This window comes from Astatotilapia calliptera, chromosome 18, assembly GCF_964374335.1.
Source record: "Astatotilapia calliptera chromosome 18, fAstCal68.1, whole genome shotgun sequence".
Lineage (NCBI taxonomy): Eukaryota > Metazoa > Chordata > Actinopteri > Cichliformes > Cichlidae > Astatotilapia > Astatotilapia calliptera.
Window position 1 is genome coordinate 6,944,081 of NC_137439.1, and position 20,141 is coordinate 6,964,221.

Below are 20,141 nucleotides of genomic sequence, written 5' to 3' on the forward strand. Positions count from 1 at the left end.
GCAACGTGGGATTGGCCGACACCAACAAAGGAGATGTTGATTGACAAGCGTCGACAGAGGACTGTGTGCAGCGTGTCAGAGCACTGGGCGGGGAGATGGTGGATGATGCTTGTCAGTCAGTCAGTCCCTGGATTACTCTGTTGCCAACATGGGAGTCTGCAACGTCGTTGTCAGTTTATCTTTACATCTGATTCGAACTTTTATCTGCTACTAAAAGTCTTTTTTCCCCCCTCAAAGCAGAGAGGAAACTATCCGCTCCGCAGCGTGAGATCATTGCACTAGATTGCGGCGAGGCTCAACTTTTTGCATGGATGTTTTTTTCACAAATCAAGAGATATCATCTTGAAGCATTATCATTTTTAAAGATATCATCACCCACACCAGGAATTTTCTTGAAACACGAGAAATGCTTTGATAACTAATGAACATATTTGCATGTTTTTTAAGAAAGAAAAAAATATAGACTTGTTACTGATGAGGGGTTTTTTTTAGCTTTTCTTTTTTGGCGTCCCTCAGCCTGCCTTACTCCACTTTCACAATCTCTCTCTTTCTCAATTCAATTTCAAGGACTTTCATTAACATCATAAGATCTTAACATCGCTAATGAATATGTGCAAAATGCACTTCCAGTTCATCTCAGTTTAGATTAAACAAGCAAACAATAACTCTCGTTCTGTCCTACACCTCTGTTTTCTCTGTATCCCTTCTGTTCTTTTCTTATTTGCTCTGTTCCTGAAGCTTTTTTTTTAAAGTATCCGTTCTATGTATATTTTAATTATAATTTACTTTACTCCTTAAATCCCTTTTCCTTAACACAGATTCGGTTAGGTTGCCCCTTTTATTTGCTAGTTTGCTTAAGCACAGAGGAAGGGCACTTGGGTGAAGGCCCCTGAATTTGATTTGGTCAGAGGGGCATGTAAACAGAGGTACCCCTGTGAGCCTGACAGGCTCTGCTGGCACACCCCAAAAGCCAACCTTCGTCCCTATTAGCAAGCTTTTCTGAAAAGGGGGTGCTTCGGGTGGCACGTGCCTCCCAGCACTTACACGCCCTGTGCTGCCCCGGGGCTGATGTATGATTCGAGATGGTCATGTGGCACCAAGTGGATTCCCTGGCATGACGCCCATGAGAGGGGGTTGTTGGGGTTTTTCTTTAACCTTTATTCATATGGGAAGAGTTGATGTGGCACATGTGCATCTTTTCCACATCATGCTCTTTGATTTTCTTCTTTCTTATTTAGTGGCTTGGATAAAAAAGGCCTGTGTCAGGAGCAAATTTAGTATGCACTCTATTTTTGACTTCTTGTGAATCTGTGTCTTTTTACCTGCGAGTTTCTTAGTTTCATATAGCAACTATGCTATGCTAACATTCTAATAATTAAAAAAGATTTAAAAAAAAACTTTTTCAGATTGCTTTTAAATGCTGACATCAATTTTAATAATGATTCCTTCCCTCCCAGACAGACCTTTGTTTTGATCGAATGGATTGTGTCTTAAAATCAATTTAAAAAGACTTAAAGCTCTTTAGAGATTGGTACTCCATCATGCTGAACATATACTGTATATCCACCCTTATTTATTGTCAGATCTAATGCAGTAGTTGATCTAGATGACTCCAAACCTTAGATTTGCCAAAAAGCATTTCATTCATGAGTTATACTTTCATTATAAATTAATCGAGAAGGCAGCAAAAGCCAGTATGGATTTCCTGGAAAGATAATTTTTTCATTTGCTGCATTACAATATCTGCTGTTTGGCACAGCACTGGGCTTTTGGATGACCTTGAATACACTAACAATAGGGGTTTCGCTTAAAAGCATCTAATAGACTGCATGGATTCAGTGCCACTGAGCAGAAACAAGATGTAATGTCTTTAGTAAAAGACTCAGTGGAACCCAACTGTTACAGAGTCCCAAGTAATGCACGACCGTACAGCATGGCTGCTTTGCATTCAGTGCACTTAGCGTACATGCTCATAAACAAGCAAAAAGTTGAAGGTGGAAGGCTGTTCACTCGTGAGTGGTCACGATTTTGAATCAAAGAAGAAAGAGAGGGAACGCCAACCACTCTTTAGTAGGCTTTGAGTGATATTAGTGCCAAAGGCATTAGCATGTGTTGTTTGGTGTTTCTGTCAGTTTAGTCAAAGCTGGAAAATACGCATCAGACTGGCATGCTGATGATAAACCAAAGTCATTAAAGTGATGAAGTGTGTATAGTTAAAATCAATAGAAAAAGAAAAAAGAAAAGAAAGACAGAAAGAAAGAAAGAAAGAAAGAAAGAAAGAAAGAAAGAAAGAAAGAAAAAGATACTCGTGTTTGTATGGACACTGCTCCGGGATGGGGGAGGTGTTGGCACTGTAAATCTGCACTGTTCACACTCTAAACCTGTCCCGAGTTATATTCTTCCTTCACATTATTTTATTTTATTTTTTTTTTTAAGCTCTAATTGGCTCTCGGAGGGAAGCCATTTTGAGGCAGTTTTAATTACATCATAAAAAAATTTGCTGCAGCTGCAAAGTTCACCGTGTGCAGTTGTTCTGGTATGAATGCTGTTGATCATGTGTGACAAAACGCCCACAATTCGGTGTGATTGAGCGGATTGAACACAAAAAATGGAGCTCAGAGGATGTAGCAAAAACAGGAAATCGGGCAAACTGGTGTAGTTAGCAGCCAGAAGGATATTTATGGGGCCTATTTTGGTCTTTTATTAAAGATTTGACATTGGGTAGTTTGTGTGGTGCCATAAAACCCCCTGTGTGAGCTGTGACAACAGTCTGTGTGTCTTTCTCAATACTTCGCGGGGCGATCGTGGCTCAAGAGTTGGGAGTTCGCCTTAATCGGAAGGTTGCCGGTTCGAGCCCCGGCTTGGACAGTCGTTGTGTCCTTGGGCAAGACACTTCACCCGTTGCCTACTGGTGGTGGTCAGATGGCCCGGTGGCGCCAGTGTTTGGCAGCCTTGCCCCAGGGTGGCTGTGGCTACAATGTAGCTTGCCATCACCAGTGTGTGAATGTGTGGGTGACTGGTTGTGTAAAGCGCTTTGGGGTCCTTAGGGACTAGTAAAGTGCCATACAAATACAGGCCATTTTACTTTTTCGCATTTAAATGTTAAAACAATAAAATATATCCTGTCCTTAACACTAGTGAGCATCATTCATAAAGGGACGTGCAGCCTTTAGTGTGGTCTATACCTCCAACTACTCAGAACACATCAGGAAAGTTAGTCATGCCAAAAACATCTCCAACAGGGTCAGTCAAGGTCGTAATGGGACACCTCATCATACAATAATGCAGTTATCACACAGCTAACTATTTAATACATTAATCATTTGATACAGAATATCGATTAAAGTGGTGTTATTACGAGATAAGATGATTTACAACCCTGAACTAACAGCACTGCAGATCTGTAACCAGAGACACACGGCTAAATCTGATAAATCCACTTAGCCTCCATCCATAAATCAAACATTTGAATAAATAAGAGTAATACTGTAAAACTCTCCAGAATTACTTCTCAGTGTTCTCCATTGACTCAGGAACCCTGAGAAATATTTCTACATACACTGGAAAGTAAAAATCCACATGGGAATGGATGCCAACGTCAGTTATGCTTATGTAATGATAAGTAATGATAACTGACGCTGGGATGCCCTTATTGTGACTAGTTTTAATAATGACATGTGAAAGGGCTGTTGATCTTTTTTTATTGACAATTTAATTATTTAATATATAAAATGTCATCAGGACCACTCAAAATAGTTTTAAACCCTAACCCAAAAGCTGCCTTCAACTTAAAAACCACAAACTTAGATGCTAAATACTTACATACTAAACTTAAAACGTGCTAAAAACAAGGCTGCTGCAAAGCACTGACACTGCAAGTCTAAAAATAAAAGCAGCACTTGAGACTTTACTTAACTGTAGGTCAGTGCTTCCTCTAACAGCTTCTAGTACGCACTTCTTTTAAATCCAAGCGTGTTTATGTTTCCCCACCACCGCCCGCAGCGCCGTCAGAATCCCCGGGCCAGGCATCGAAGCACTTTAATAATCTGCACACATTTATGAGACTGTGTCCGAGCCCATAGATCATTGTCAGCGTGCCGACCTACGAGAACATCAGACAGATCAGATACGGACTAATGAAGGCCTGCTCACATTACCTCCACCGTCAATCAAACACGGGGTCAGTTAATCATCTGCGTCTCTCTCATTAAGAAACACAGATACCCACAGAGTTTTGGTCCAGGTCTCCTGTTGTAGTCACTGTCCTTGTAGGCTCGTGCAGGTGATGTATGGCTTAAAATAGTACAAAGCAAAGGATGTGCCAGGTAACTGTTCCTTTACAAATTTACTCAATTATTAGATGATTTTATTTATTTATTATTTAGATTTTATTAACCGGGTTTATTTGAAAGCCTGCTTAATTTCCAATGCAGAAGGCTTATTTCTGTACTACCTATAAACCTCGGCAGGTTCAAAATGACAGCAAAACTTCAGCTATTGTTAGACTAACAGGTTGTCTGACTTAAGGAAAGATTCTAGTTACAGCATTCAAAGAGGTTGGGTATGAGACAGGAAGACAATAAAAACAAAGCAATTATACACCCACAACCAAATCAGCCAATTGGGCAAACAGAAACAAAGATTCCCCCAAGGCCCGTCTCCAAGCTGCATTCAATTTGAAAGAGATTTATTTGAATATAACCTGTTGTGTGTTGAACCATCTCATGAGCCAGGCAAATGTTACACCTGTGGCAGGTGAGCTACACAGCCTTTTTTGCATGGCTGGGTCTAAATTTCTCAATACTGAGACTATCTTATACAATCCTTATTTCTCTGAAGCCCACTATTTAAATCAAGAGATTACTGTCTTTTTTAGCCAATTTTCTTCTGATTGGCCGCCCCTCCCAAAGAATGAGCAGGTGGGCAGACCAGACAGAGTTGTGTTCCTGAAATAACTTTATTAAGGATATATCCTTAGAAATCAGAGAAGAGCTTTCTGAAGGGTGAGCTTTTAATAACAGGGTGTACTTCCACACATGTTGACCTTATTTCAATCTTTGGTAGAGTCCATCTCTGAAACAGGATACATGTTACAGAAAATGAGAAAAAGCACAGCAGAGTTTAAGCATGTTGCTGATTGGAAAACACTTCTGACACAACGCTAAAACCAAGGAAAATGTACTCTAAAGACTGTTTCTCATCATTTTTCAGTAAAACAAGTCATCCAACACTGTAAACGCATTAAAACAGTGCACGCTATTTTAATGTCGAGTATACCCCTCTGCTTGGCCTAAAAACCCAGTCAAATAAAGGGTTGAACACTAAATTAGCACATGTATCTTTCTCTTTTTTAAAGGAATATGCCCTCCAAAAACACTACGATTTTTTTTAAAAATGTTGCCCATTCTGAGAAATCAAAATATAATCTTATTTTATAAAATTTATTGAAAGAGTAGAAAAGGCAACCACCTTCATCATTCTCAATATTGCTAACTTAAATGCCATTTGAAAAAATGAAAAAGTTCACCTTTAAAGATATTTCAAAAAACAGCCAATTGTGTTACACATGATGGTTATCGCAGAATACCACAATGCTATTTTACCGTATAGCAACATCTTTAAATCTTTAGCTTCACAGTCTTAAACTTTTGTCTTTGAGTTTCTTTACATCCACACATGAAGTGCTGCGTTGATAGTTTTTTGATGTATGTTCAAAACAAAACTGAGGAAATTAGATCGAAACATTATATGCCACAAAATAATCAGTAGCATTTAAACATGTCAGATAAGGTCACAGATAGTTTTAACTGTAACATGAGGGTTTTAGTTCTGCACATCTTTGTTCTGGATTATCAAAAACTGTGTGTTTTTCCTTCCTCTTGTATCAAGTGGCACAGTCATTCCTTACAGCTCACTAAAGGTCCTGCTGGGAGTTGTGTAGAGAAGACGCAGACTGAAAGTTCGATGTGGTGTCAATATTTCATTGTGGTCACGTATCCAGAAAATGACAGTTTGCTCAGGCGTATGAAGATATTGTACTTGCTGCTAAGAAACTGAGCGGCATAGTTTGCCAAAACCTTTTTATAAAGTTTTTTTTTTTATGTATTCAGGGGAAGCTTGCTGAGCATGCATGCTGTTTTTCCACCAACATCCTGGAAGCTGGCCAGCATTCAGCAGTGTCTGGTTCTTTCACCATTCCTGCCCAGGTGTTTACAGCCAGTCGGAAGGATTTCAGTTTTGCTCAAAATGTCTTTTAGTTTTATTCTTTTTGTTGTGAGTTTGCTGTTTTTTCGTGTGTTTTGTTTGGTTTTTTACTAACTTGTGATTTACAGGAGCATGACTACACAAGTTGTCACTGAAAGTTGTTTATGAAGGTCAGAATACACTAAGCCCAATTTTAATAGCAAATCCCATTTTCTGTTGCTTGAATCCACTCTTTACTCACATTCACTCATTATGCCCACAGTGGCCCTTTTTCATTTTTATGATTTTAAGCCTTTTAGATTTTAGAGGACAAAAAGAGAAATAATAAGAACACTCACAAATACACATTATAAAGAAGGCAGGATTTTTTTGGAAGGAAATGCTAATTAACACGATGAAACTAACGGTTCTTAATGAGCTCAGGAATGTTACACTCATATGTACAGAACCCTCAAGTCATTAAATAAGCTTCATTGTTCCGCTGGCAAAAGTTTGGACTGTCAACTTTGATTCTGAGAACTTATGACTGACTTCAAGTGATGGCCATGTGACCTAAAACACTGCTTTTTAAATGTGAATTACATATGTATATGGGGTAGCTGGTGTTTTGCAGCTACTCTAGTTTTAGGCAGTGCTGACGTTAGTCCATTTCTCCATCATATCCATTTTGTGCTACAGTTGTTGCTTGCCAAGAGCTTCAGCCTTTCTGGGATGTACTGTGTTATTCTTCAGCTGTCTGTTTTTTCCATCACAATCAATCACTTTACAGAAGAAGTGATACACTATTTCGCCAGGGTTAATTTTTCCTCTGAAATGAGGAAGACAGACATGGTACAAAAGGGTACCAGCCAGTGCTAACTTGTTAACATGCTAAATTCAGTTCATTCCAGTGTTATTTTTATAACACCAAATGACAACAATGGTCACCTCAAGATGCTTAATATTGTATGGGAAAGACCCTAACATAATACAGGGAAACCCCAACAATCAGACAAGCCTCTATGAGCAAGCACTATGGCAACAGTGAGAAGGAAAAAAAAACCTTTAACAGGAAGAAATCTCCAGCAGAACCAGGCTCAGGGAGGGGCGGGGCCATCTGCCCTGGCCGGTTGAGGGTGAAGGGAGGGAGACAGGAGCCAGAGATTAATCAGTAGCTGTCTCTGTCACATAATAAATAAACCTCTTTGAAATAAGATCAGAGTGATTAATTCTTCACTTGCTTAGTTGATTTTACTGTTCAGTTATTTTAAAAACCAACCATGGTGTGTACTGTACTATTAGCTGTTGCTCTAATAATTAGTCCCTGGGCAGCAATTATGAAGAAACCAATGAGTGTTAACCAGCCACAACTTTATTTGACATGTGTCAAATAAAGGTCGGTTCAAAAGCTTGCTAAGATTCTGATAATAATAGTGACCACAACTGCAACACAGCAGCATACGAAAACATTAAACTCAGCTACCACCATTACTGTTCATCAAAGAGAAACAACCTCATCAGATGCAACTGCAGCAAAAGCAAGCTCTCAGTCTGTCTCCATGTTTTAGTGGGGTTTTTATTTTACCGTTTACAAACTGTCAGGTGTATTTATTCACTTCCCTTTGAAGGTAGCATGCTACAGCAAGGCAACATTATCTGCTGTTAGTTCTAATTATATCAGTAGTGTTAAGATATTTCAAACAAATTTGTCAGCCAAGTGTCGTAAGTCATGCATGAGTAAAATACTACTAGGCCCCACCTACGTGACGGCAGTGACTAATCTGTAGCGCCTTCCTTCCCATAGGAGCTGTGTCGGCAGCGCATGGCAGTCAAGCCCCCAGCCGAGCGTCCGGAGCCCATCTCCTCCAGGATCAACAGCGTCTCTTCTCAGTTCAGCGATGGCGGTCAAGCCGTCAGCCCCTCGGCACGGAGCAGCATTTCCTCCTGGAGCGAAGAGCCCGCCCACTCAAATATGGACATCTCAACCGGTCACATGATCCTGGTGAGTTTCCAGCTGAGCAGTTTTGATGTAATCATCACACAATACAATGTGAAATATGTCGAAAGCAGCTCACTTTTTCACCACTAACAGCCCTGCAAACATATTTCATGTGAAAATAAAAATACTGGATCTGAATGAAATTGTCAAATGACGAACAAACTTTAGTCCACTACAGTTTTTAACTAATTGGCACTGCTGGGTAATAGAGCTATCATTTTTAGAAATAGAAATTGTAGTTACCTCAATTTGTTATAGTATTCCTAATCCTTATTAGTAAAGAAAAAAAATACATTAGTGTAACTGATTTTTTTGTTTTGTTTTCTGTAAAGTTCATAATTTATCTTTATTTTAAATAGAGTACCTTTCTTTATAACACCAACACACGTGCACCCTATATTACACACCCAGAGCTGATGAAATCAGTTTATTTTAAAAAGAAAAGAAAATAGAGAAGAATAACACTAGGCAATGGATCCCTTGGTTAAACTAAATGTGCCCACATCTCGAGTGGTTTAGCTTTTCATCCAGCAGAGCCTGTGTTGTGCTTTTTGGTGTTCGTGTTTCTACGAATGTGAATGAAAAATGCATCAAAATAACGAACAAAATGAGATTGTTGCAACTTATTTCTGTAAGTTGCTCTTAAAATAATAACCTTATGTTAGGCTATCGTCAAAATGTTCAATTAAATTAATTCTAGGAACCAACACTGCAGCTCCTGTGCCAAGTGAAAATGACGTCAGTGGCCCAAATAAGATGTCTAATATTGATCGTTCAGAGAAAACAATGAAAACTTCAGTCGGATTCAGTTGGATTATCAAAGTAGGTTAATTTCCCCGAGAAGGAGTTTACAAAATAATATTTAGAGTAAATTTCTGTTCTGTTCTAATTATTCTATTAATAGGATGTTTTTTATCTTCCATTTTTATCATCTTGCCTCCCACTTGGTTTACCATTTTAACCAGTCTTTTAAACTCAAACTACTACAAACTACTTAATTTTATATTCCGTACTGATAATTTCCCCTCTCTCACACACACACAGTCACACACACGCACACACACACACACACACACACACACACACACACACACACACACACACACACACACACACACACACACAGACTTTTATCCTCTTGTATCTCTCTCTCTCTCATCTTTCTTCTTGTCTTTTTTTTTGTTTTTGCACATCTCATTACACCCACAGTTTCTATAAGCAGTCTTATTTCCCTCTTCAATACAGCAGATGAAAATCTCTATTGAACCTTGGTCGCTTTCTGCCAAGCGCCATCATAATTGCGATACATACCTACTCACTTCAACAACCCACCACCCACGGCACCACCACCTCCTCATCCCAACTCCCCCACCCTGCCTCCACCTCTCTCTCCTCTCTCTCCGTGCAATATGAGGCTGCCGGCAAGATGTGAAAGAGCGGCCTTTTTGATGTGTTCAATAGGCACAAAGATACTAATTACCCCAGAGAGTTGCACCAGAGTTGTGTTCAGGAGAGATGACTCCCTCTGCAGCCCTTTGCTGCTGCAGAGTGTCTCTGTTGTTTTACACAAGCGTACAGCCAAGCTAAAACGTTTGGCAAACGCACCCACAGTATATAATGCATGCATATAAAAAGCTTAGGTCACATACAGATGAAAATAGATTTGAGTTTTGACAACAAGGTCTGAACTTCTGCAGGTATGTTTACTTTATCTCCGTGAGATGAATCCATATCTGCAGAGGTGTCACCGCTGGAGAGTGGCATGAAATAAAGTGTTTGTCAAGCATTCAGTCAGTGTGTGGGCCACAGTCTGGTCAGGATGATTGCTGAAATTGTTAAATCATAGCAACAAATGTATAAAACGATGAGAGGGAACCAAGGAGACAGACTAAGTGACTCTAATGTGTCTATGATGATTAATTTTGTGTAGGTGATGGAGATGAATGCAAATTTTAAAAGCCTCTTCAGAGCAAATTCAAAAAGTGTAAGTGGACTTTTTCATCACAACATTTCATACATATAATATGGTGCCTTTTCTTTTTAGAACAAGAGACCCTCATCCCCATAAAATTAATTTAAACCTTTAAATTGTTAAATTCTAAATTCACTAATAACAATTTTCCTTTTCCAAAAGAAGTCTATAAGGAGTCAAAAAGTATTATTGTTTTTAACCCAATCTTAAAATCAGGAAGGAAAACAGAGGATATTTGATGACTTGGATAAAAATCATTACCTACTCTTCAACAAATGAATGTGTCCTGAGGGAGAGGTGATAGGTTGGTGGGTTTAAATGAGCAACAGTAGACTATGGGGTGCCTGTTATGAAATCATTTTTAGACCAAACATGGTGGGAAAAAAATATGTTAAAGAAATCTTCCCATTCAAAGTCTGAAGCATTAAACTGATGAATGTAGACAAGTAAGACTGCAGTTTTTAGGTGATATGCCAATGCCATGTTGTCGAACTGTGATTTGCAAAGTTTACACTCTAACTTTTGGACATGTATACCAATAAAATCCTTGGTCAGCATCTGTGATCTAGTGTCAGTTAGAAGCTGCCTTAGGTTAAGTAGGTCCAAAGTTTTGAGGGAATTTTCTGGTTTGGTGCTCCTGCTACCAAAATACACCATGATGTTGCTCTTTCTTCTTCTAAAAGTAACACCAGGGATGTTCCAGACAAAGAGAATTGGGCTAAGTCAGACCATACTGACTAAACACTCTAATTCCTCTAATTACAAGCAATGGTTTTACTCAGATGCAGTTGGGATTAGGAAATAATTGCACTTGCTTTAGTTGAGCGATTAGTTATGACGTAGATTTTTGATAACCAATTCATTTCAGTTTTATTTATATGTTACCGAATCACAACAGCAGTCGCCTCAAGGTGCTTTGTATATTTATAAATATATATGAAGATATAAAACTTACACCCGCTGAATTAATATGTATACGTACACATACAGGAACAACTCTGGGTTTTTGCAGTATTTTGTGATACCAGCAATACTGTCAGAATAATGATAGAAGCATCCTCTGCTACATCCAGAACGGTGGATTTTCAAAGATCACGATGTTTTATTCATCTAACAAATGTATGCAGTCAGATATGCTTTTACTGTGCCCATTTAATAATGGTTGCTGTTTAGTCGTTGGAGTATAAACATAAAATGTAACTCAAATGGACTCCTTTTAATTGCATCTATGCTGTTTAATAATAGTAAACCTTTCCCAGTGGACTGGGTTTATTAGGAGCCTTCTGTGTAGACGAGGAGTTGATGTCTCATTTAACTTGAAGTCCATGTTGTTGTTTCCACTGAGGAAATAAAACCGATAGGACACTGAGGATTCTGGTAGTTTGTAAGTCACAGCGTGCTCATCAACACGGGCCGTGATAATGTTGGTTTTTAGTTAATGTTAGCAGGCTGTGAGCTTTTTCAGTTATGTCATTTCCTTTTAATCCACTTCAGTTTTGGCCTGAGAGAGAAAAGAGCAGAGAGATTGAAAACAGAGAGAGCAGATGTATCGTATTACACAGACTGGCCTGGAAGTGTGCTTCAGCACCTTGGACAGCTCCACGGTCTCAGTGAAACAAAGCTCTGAGTTGTCCAAGCTGACTCCATCTAATAATACCAGTGTCATGTAGAAAAAAATTATTTTTTCAAAATGTCAGGAAATCAAGGAAGGAACATGATAGTTTTAAACCAGCCCGCTACTCTTTGAAACCGAAAGGTCAGATTGTTTTCTCAACCCAAGTTCTCCGGGTGGAGAAAAGTTCAAAAAGCAAAAAGCCACTTACCAATTTTCTTAACCGTTTTTTTCTTCATGCCCCTCCCATCTTTCATTCTTCTTCTTTGTTTTTTTTACCGTTTACCCAATTTTCCTGCTTTTTCATCCACGCAGCTTTTTATTGCATATTCTTCTTACCCTATTGCCTTTTTTTGTGTTTACTCTTCATCCTTTTCCACTGCTTTCCCAATTCTGTTCTGCCTTTTTCTTGTCCACCATTTTGAAAAGTGCCTACTTGTGACTTCTCATACTTTTGTTTTGCAGTGACAACTGTAAAAAAAAACAATAACAAAAGAAAACAAATCACAGTTAGCTCATTTGAATTTCACACCATGATGTGGGACCTGAGTAGCAAATTTGATGGCAACAAACCTGGGTTACAGTCGGTATGTTTCGGGAAAAGTTGAGTCGTTCGGTGAACCGTCACAGCAGGAGATCAAATCCATTACTAAGCAAGACAAGTTTGGCTCTGCTTTGAAAAAGTAAATATTTATATCTAATGCCCAGCCATGCACTCAAGTGAGGCAACTGTTGAGTGATTAATAAAAATCACCAGCTTCAAAGAAAGGAATAACGTGACTGCTCGTGAGCTGCAGTGCCCCTCCTCTCCACCAGCCCTCCCACCTCCCTACAAAAATTAATTGCCTCTCGTAAACCCCTGGCAAATTCCATGTCATCATCCACCCACTGATTTTAATTTGAGGCGAAACAGCTTTCACCATCTTATCTACGTTAATGTATTACTTGGTCCCATGTGACTGGGACCGAGATCCCCCCCCCCCTGCCCCCAACACCTCCCCCACATCCTCTCTGCTTGTGTCTTAAGAGGATTAGGCGACTCTATATATAAAGCACATTATCTTGTCGTTTGTTGCTGGCCAAGTAAGTGTTATAGATTATGCTGCAGCGGAGGCCTCCGTCGAGATTAGCCATGCTGGGAATCTGTTGTGGTTTTCGTAGCTCACCATCAGGCCAGCTGGGATGTGATCTGTAGAGTTGATAGGTCACAGGGCAATAGCTGGAGGATGAATGTGCGTCGGGAAATGGATGTTAAATCACTCTAATGTGGTCTGCCGAGGAGGAGGAAGAAGCATTCAGCTGCGGAGAAGTTAGGATGATGTCAGCTTTTAACTAAAAATAAGATAGCTGCCTCTGTGTGAAAAGATGGATGAAAAAAAAAAAAGATGGATGTCGATGGATTGGTTATGATGCATTATGTGTTTGTGTTGAGTTCACAAATGGGAAGATTGTTGCCTGAATTGTTGCAAAATACTTAGAGCATGAAATTTCATTAGTTCTTAATTGGACCCTCAGCATTAATTGTATCTGCAAATAGACTTAAGTTTTAAAGTTACTTACTTGTTGAAGTGGCACCTTGTTCTAAAATGTATATAATGCAACATCGATCCATCTTTTCTTGTCCTCATGAAAGCTTTGGAAGCCTTTTTGTACTTCCTACACCGATGCAGAATGCATCAGATATAAAGAAGACTCTTTTAAGACATTTAGATTAGCTCTTAAAAGCCTCATCACTGGCGCTGATAGCACCTTATGTAAGATGTTTGTTCCAGTATGACACCATTAGTGCAGGAAGAAGGTGCTGTTCCACAAGAAAAAAAATCTCTGTAACAAGTCTCTTATTCTTGGTTTTAACAGCTAAATTTACGAGTTCAGCTACATTTTCAAAGTAAAAGTGCAGATTCTGCAGATGGTCAGTGTGAAGCTAACCTCCAGTCAAAAATAATTCATCATCGGCACAGAAACTGTTATTACCGTTAAATAAATATAGTCAGGTAATATGTATTCTGCTCTAACATGAAGTGGAGCATAAAATAGAAATGCTGAAGTAGAGCACAGGTCCCCTGAAATTGCACTCGAAGTGGCTTCGATAAATGTGTTTTCCACAACTGGATACCCTTCCCTGCTGAGTAACAGTATCCCACAGTGATTTCTTTCCACCCACTTCCCCTTTCTTTTCACTCTCTTTCGATCCAAAATGGCTGCTGCATTACGTCAACCTCCCTATGCGACCAGCTTTCATGCTCCCATTTCCTACAGGTGCTTAGGTGGCGCGTCAGAGCCACAATGGCGGCTCGAGCAGAGTCTTATTGCGTAGCGGGTTTTATTGAGCACCTTTGGCAGCTGTAAGCCCCCCCCCCCCCCCCCCCCCCTGCAGTAAGGGGATTATTCAGTCTTTGGCCGACACATGGTGATCTCAGCACCTCCTGATTGGATTGCAATAATCCCTTTACACAGCCACAAAACCCTATTACTCTGGCATTAGAGAAGGAGAGAGAGGGGCAGGGGGTAGAGGGCAGTTGGGGGGAGGCATCAGATTTGGACTCTGTGTGTGTGTCTTCTGTAGGACTGTGTGTCTTTCTGCACCCTAAGTTATATACGTGCTTTCTATGTGCATGTGTATATTCTGTCATTTTGTGTGTGTATTTGAGTGTTTGCTTAGTGTGTGTATCTTGTTGCCTGCGTATGTTTCTTTTGTGTCTTTGCAGTATGTGGGTGAACTATTTTTTGTACATGTGACCTTACGAAAACCTTTATGTGTGGTTTCTACTTCAGATGTGTGTATGTGCATTTTCTTTGTGTGCCTTTTGATGGATCGGGCCTCCCGCTGTTGATAAGCGGCTGCGTGCAGGTGGAGGGTCGCAGCTTGTGACCTCCTGTTACATCATTGCTGCTTTTAGCAGCTCTGAGACAAATTTAATAGAGAGCTGATACTACAAGGAAAGTCTGTGTGTTTCAGTAGGGTTGTGTGTATGTGCGTGTGAATGCAGTGTCATGTGTAAAGCCTGCTGTTCAACAGTGAGTATTTTGAGCTCACTTAATGAAACTAACAAGCCTCAACACTTAGACGTTAGCCATTGGAGTAGGCATGTGCTTGTATGTTAAAAATCATATACGTGCATTTCATCTGGACAGTTCTCCATTTTCTTCCGCCGCGCGGACATCTGCTCAGGTCGACTTCCATTTTTAACAAACTCCTCTCATTTTAGCAGAAAGCCATTAGGCCTTTTTTGGAAGCTAATTCTGATTAAGATCAGTCCCATTTGTAACTGCCACCATAAATCACCGCTGGTACCATTTAAAGAACCACACCAGCTCATTCCGTTGCCTCATCCATTAAAAAACGAGCCTACCGTCCATATTTTCCGAGCTGCTCATTTTCAAAGCTGCTTAAAAAACAAAGCATCACTGTTCACCATCAGATACCATTACCATGGCTTTGCCAAGTGTTATGGTAATAATTTGTAGGCAGTTGATCAAAGTCAGTGAATTAATTAATAGGTAATAGGTAATGGCATACACTGCTAAAGATAGGTGTGTCTTATAAAGTGAAATAGCAATATGCATTTTGGCACTAATACTTTGGTTTAATGGCACCACTAGATAATTATTTGCTTTCATTTGAATGTTCCTGGAGAAAAAACTCACAACGTTTAATAAAGATTAGAAAAATGTAGCTTCTAAAATAGAGGATCGTAATTGGTTTAGTTCAGATGGTTGTCATCCTGAACCAGAAATTTTAAGGATTGCCTTTAAAAGAATCAGAATTTTAAGGCATGACCATATTGAGCCAAAGCACAATAAAAACAATTGCAATCAAAGATTATTAAAAGAAGGGAAACCCTATAATGAATACACCGCAGCAAGTTTCATGTATATAAATCTGTCTCTGATGGGAAAGTATAAGCCTGACTCACCTACTCTATTGACTCTTTTCCTCCAGTCCTACATGGAAGATCACCTGAAGAATAAGGATCGCCTGGAGAAGGAGTGGGAGGCACTGTGTGCGTACCAAGCTGAACCCAACGCGTGCACCATCGGCCTCAAGGATGGCAACGCGAAGAAGAACCGCTCCGCTGCTGTTGTAGCATGTAAACAATGACTTTCTCTTATTCTTTCCGTTCTTGCCACTGTGTCTTAAAGGTAGTAGTAGTGTACAATGTACAAGTAGATTTTATAGGAGACTTTAATTAATTTATTGACAAAGTGTGAACGATTGCCTTTAGTATCAACAAAATTGGATAATACCGTGTTTTAGTTTCTCTAACATGTTTAAAACCTAAAAGGTGTTGCAGTTCTGTTGGCAGAGACACAAAAAGAAAAGACTGCATTACTGGTGGAGCACAAAAGCCATCAGTTCTGAGTGGAACCAAAATTCGGCTGTTACACCTCCTGATGTCAGTCGTCCAAACATGGTGGCATTACTCTCAGCACCTCTCAACAACACTCCCCTTATATTCTGAGCTCAGCCTGTATTATCAGAAACCTGGAGCAGATGCAGCTAGCAGAAGGGTTGTAAATTAGTTTTCTATTAAAGCTCTCCTGCACCGACCTCATCAATGATTAAAATTTCTAAGCTTCTGTGGAAATAGCCCATCTAAAAAAGTGCTGTCCCATTCTCTCCACCAGGCCGAGGCTTAATGAAATCCAGGTTGTCAGCAGGGAAAGCAGTTTGTCAGGAATAAATTGTGCTTCCTATTTGAAGCACCACTGGCTTCTTCAAGAAAAAAAAAAATTCTGAACTGTTTTGCCGATCACCGGAGGCTTCGGAGGAGTGCTCGCAAGAGTAGAATGCACAAACTCGGAAAGTTTGTCCCTCTTAAAAATTCACAGGATCCCAGATGATTATGGCAGATTCTCTCAAGGCTAAACGAAGCTCCTCAGTTTTAATTTAGTTCTAGAAATCACTAAATGGATGATCTGCCTACCTCACAACAAACACATTTTCCTATGCAACTCAAATTAACCAGTGTTTGCCCAGTTACCTCAATGGAAAGACCTTTTTTGTTTATTTTTTATAGCTCCATAATTCTTGATACAATTTCAGCCTCATTGTGTTAAATATGATCAAAAAGTTCTGTCTCTACCTATAAAAAATAAAAAATACCCTAATTTTCCCTTCAAGGTCATCTTCTCGTGCACTTCTGGACTCTGTTCAGTGGGGACTGGAGTTCAACACCTCTGCTCTAGCTATATAACATAGCTAGAGCAGAGGTGTTGAACTCCAGTCCTCGAGAGCTGGTGTCCTGAAACTTCTGCATGTGTCCCTGCTGCAACACACCTGAATAAAATTTGTAGGGTATCAGCAAGACTTCACTGCATGGTGGCAACCCCCAACTCTACTCAAGTAAATTTAAATAAAAGTGTAAGTTTAATTTAAAAAAGTACTTCTAAAACTACATGTTCATTCACTCTTGAGCTGCTGTAACATAAATCAAATGGCTGAATTGCCACCTCAGCATGCAGTCAAGTTCTATAGACTCTTGCTAATGACCTACTAATTTTATTTAGGTGTGTTGCTGCAGGGACACATGTAAAAGTTTCAGGACACCGGCCCTCGAGGACTGGAGTTTGAAAGCTGTGAGCAAGACATCGACTGAATTTTCTAAAGTGGCAGCCATGCCGACAGCATGCGAGAGTATAATCGTAAGAGGTAGAGCAGCCAAATATATTAATGTGTTTATTTTGCTCACAGCTCTTAATACAAAGGCAACAGTGCACAGCAGAGTTTCAAAACTTTTGTCTCATGAGTGTGAAGTGTTATGTGAATTTGTTAGAGGTGCCCTACAGACACACAGAGAAAGTTAATAATCAATTAATAAAATCTCTGAGGAAAAGTAAAGAAGAGATTTTCTTAAACAAGTCAACTAGTTTCCTTCTGAGCTCAAAGTAACCTTGTCAAAGCAGAAGGGAATCCACGCTTCATGACATGTTACTTATAATCCAGCTTTCTTAACACGTATACAGAGAGAGCCCTCATTATAATGCATATAGCATGACCAAAGAACACTTACACTGCAAAGACGAAATATGCTGAATTCTTCCATTTTTGTTTCAGATGATCACTCCAGAATCACCTTGAAGGTGGAGAGCAGCCAAGGCAACTCTGATTACATCAATGCCAGCGCGATCGTAAGTACCTCCTCTGCATTCTAACTCGGTGCTTCACGCCGCTGCTATGCTAGGCTGCCACAGCCCCCACGGGGCTTCACAGAAACAAAGGCAGCCTACCGTTGTCCAATATAAATTTTGATGCAATGCTTGCTTAGTTTCGGTGGCAGCCTCTCACAATATGTATGTTCTGCACCATGAATATTAATGATTGTTATACAGCAAACACCCCAGGTGAGTATTTGCTCTGGGGAGGTGTGGGAAAGGACATGCGTGAGGCTCTCGATTCACTTCTCATTTGTGGAAACAAAATTGATCCGGAGGGTCCTGGGAAACTATTGTTTGTGACCTTGGGTTATGCTAATTTGACACTACTTTGTGTTTACTATTACAGTGTGTCTGCCTTACTGGGGTCTTTTTCTTTTTGGCACGGTACAGATTTAAACAGCCTGTAGGAAGGAAAGGGGTAAGAAAGAGCCATATGAATTCAGTAAGTGAGTGTATCAATTTGGAAACCAGTGTTGAGTAGTAGGTTTACGTTTCCCTTGAGGCAGATACAGTGGTATTCCATTAAAAGCAACAGAAACGCTATGCATTTCAAATCTGGGCGTTACACCAGAACGTGGCTCCGTGTGTGTGCGATTGTGTGTGCGCAGGCGAGAGCATGTGAGAGAAGGAATCAAAACTATACAGGAACAAAAGAGCAACCTTGTCTAATGTTGCAGGCACACAAACGAAGCAACACACGTACCCACATACTCGCTAAAAACACGCAGTGCACCATGCTGAAACCAAAAAGAACACACAACCTAAAAAACTAACAAGCATGCATGAACAGCTGCACATGTAATGTACCTACACACACACACACTGCAACATTAAAAAACATCCATTCCAATGGTGTCCATGCAAGGTGCTTGTCTTTCCATCGAGAGTAACTGAAGCACCGTGACACAATTGTATGGTGTTGTCCCGAAAAAATAAAATGCTGCACATTCACACCAAAGCAATTATCTGTATGTTAGAGTAGCTGTTTTCTACCAACTGTCGAATGTAAGGTTGATCCATGTGTTCTGATTCGACATCATTTACATGAATTTACATGATTAAATTAGGTGAGTAGTAATGGGGTTTGAATTGGCTCTGCTATGAGCAAGTTTATTGCATAATGCAGCCGTTGGTCAGCCTGGTTTCAATGCCTTGTGACTTTTCTTCCTTAACTTTAATGTGGAGGATCAAGGATTACCATTTTACATGATGCAGTTTAGACATATAAGGTCGCTAAACTCACTTTTTTTTTTTTAGCTCTTTGAGTCTGGAACAACTACAAGTTACGCTAACATGGCAATTCACTAATTAAGCAACAAAAGCTGAACATTTAATTCTGTCTTTTTACAAGTTTGAACTATATCATTGCCATCGTATGTTTTAAAAGAAAAGCAGGAGGATCACAAACTTCTTAGGAACGTTTTTATTGGTTATCCTGTATTTGTTAATCAGAGTTTTACAAATGCTTTGTGTGGCCTAAAGTCCAACGCACACACATAATCAGTCACTCAGTTGCACAAAGTTACTCAGAAACACGATCAATCACTCAGTTCCTCCTTTAACACACAAACACCGTTAGTCTAAAACAGACTCAATAGTTTCCTTGCAGACTCAATCAAACGCACACACTTTCTAAGACATAATCAATCACTCACGTATTACTCAGACACACACACACACGCTTATTTTGGTGCATGTCGTGTGCAGATAACACTGACTTTAAATCAGCCTCACAGTGTTTATTGGCAGTCCGGTTGAAGTTTTTGATTAAGGTTTTAAAAGAGTTGCACTGAAGAAAATTAAAGCAAATATTGCATTTTGTTTCCACTCTCGTTCGACATCACAGTGTGTTAATGCATCAGGGTGTAGCACAGGCTGTCCGTCCTGAAACGTTACCCAGCAAACAGTGCTGCCAATTTCACTGAAAAGAGCTTTTGCGTGTCCAAATGACCTCAGTTAAAAGAAATAACCCAGGAAAAACCAAGGATCTAACACTATATGACAAACTACAACAGGAAACACAAGTTCCCAATGCAAGTTTGCTTGTTATCTTAAAGTGTGGTCACACTTTACCACCAATGTAGATTAGCTTCACCTGTGATAAATAAAATATTTTCAATTTATGGTTCAGCGGGAAGTCTACACCGTGACCTACAACGTAGCCGCAGACCCCTCTGAACCCTTCAACAGAAGTCTAAGTCAGGCGTTATGGGACT

General features: G+C 39.8%; 1 protein-coding gene across 1 annotated transcript in view; it reads left to right on the top strand.

Moving 5' to 3' along the window:
* LOC113010403 (receptor-type tyrosine-protein phosphatase N2-like) overlaps nucleotides 1-20,141 on the top strand; it is a 215,930-nt gene that overhangs the window by 165,425 nt on the left and 30,364 nt on the right. The window contains exons 14-16 of the mRNA XM_026149408.2: nucleotides 7,988-8,185; nucleotides 15,710-15,857; nucleotides 17,825-17,898. Coding sequence (XP_026005193.1) covers nucleotides 7,988-8,185; nucleotides 15,710-15,857; nucleotides 17,825-17,898 — 420 coding nt within the window. The remainder of the gene's footprint in view (nucleotides 1-7,987; nucleotides 8,186-15,709; nucleotides 15,858-17,824; nucleotides 17,899-20,141) is intronic.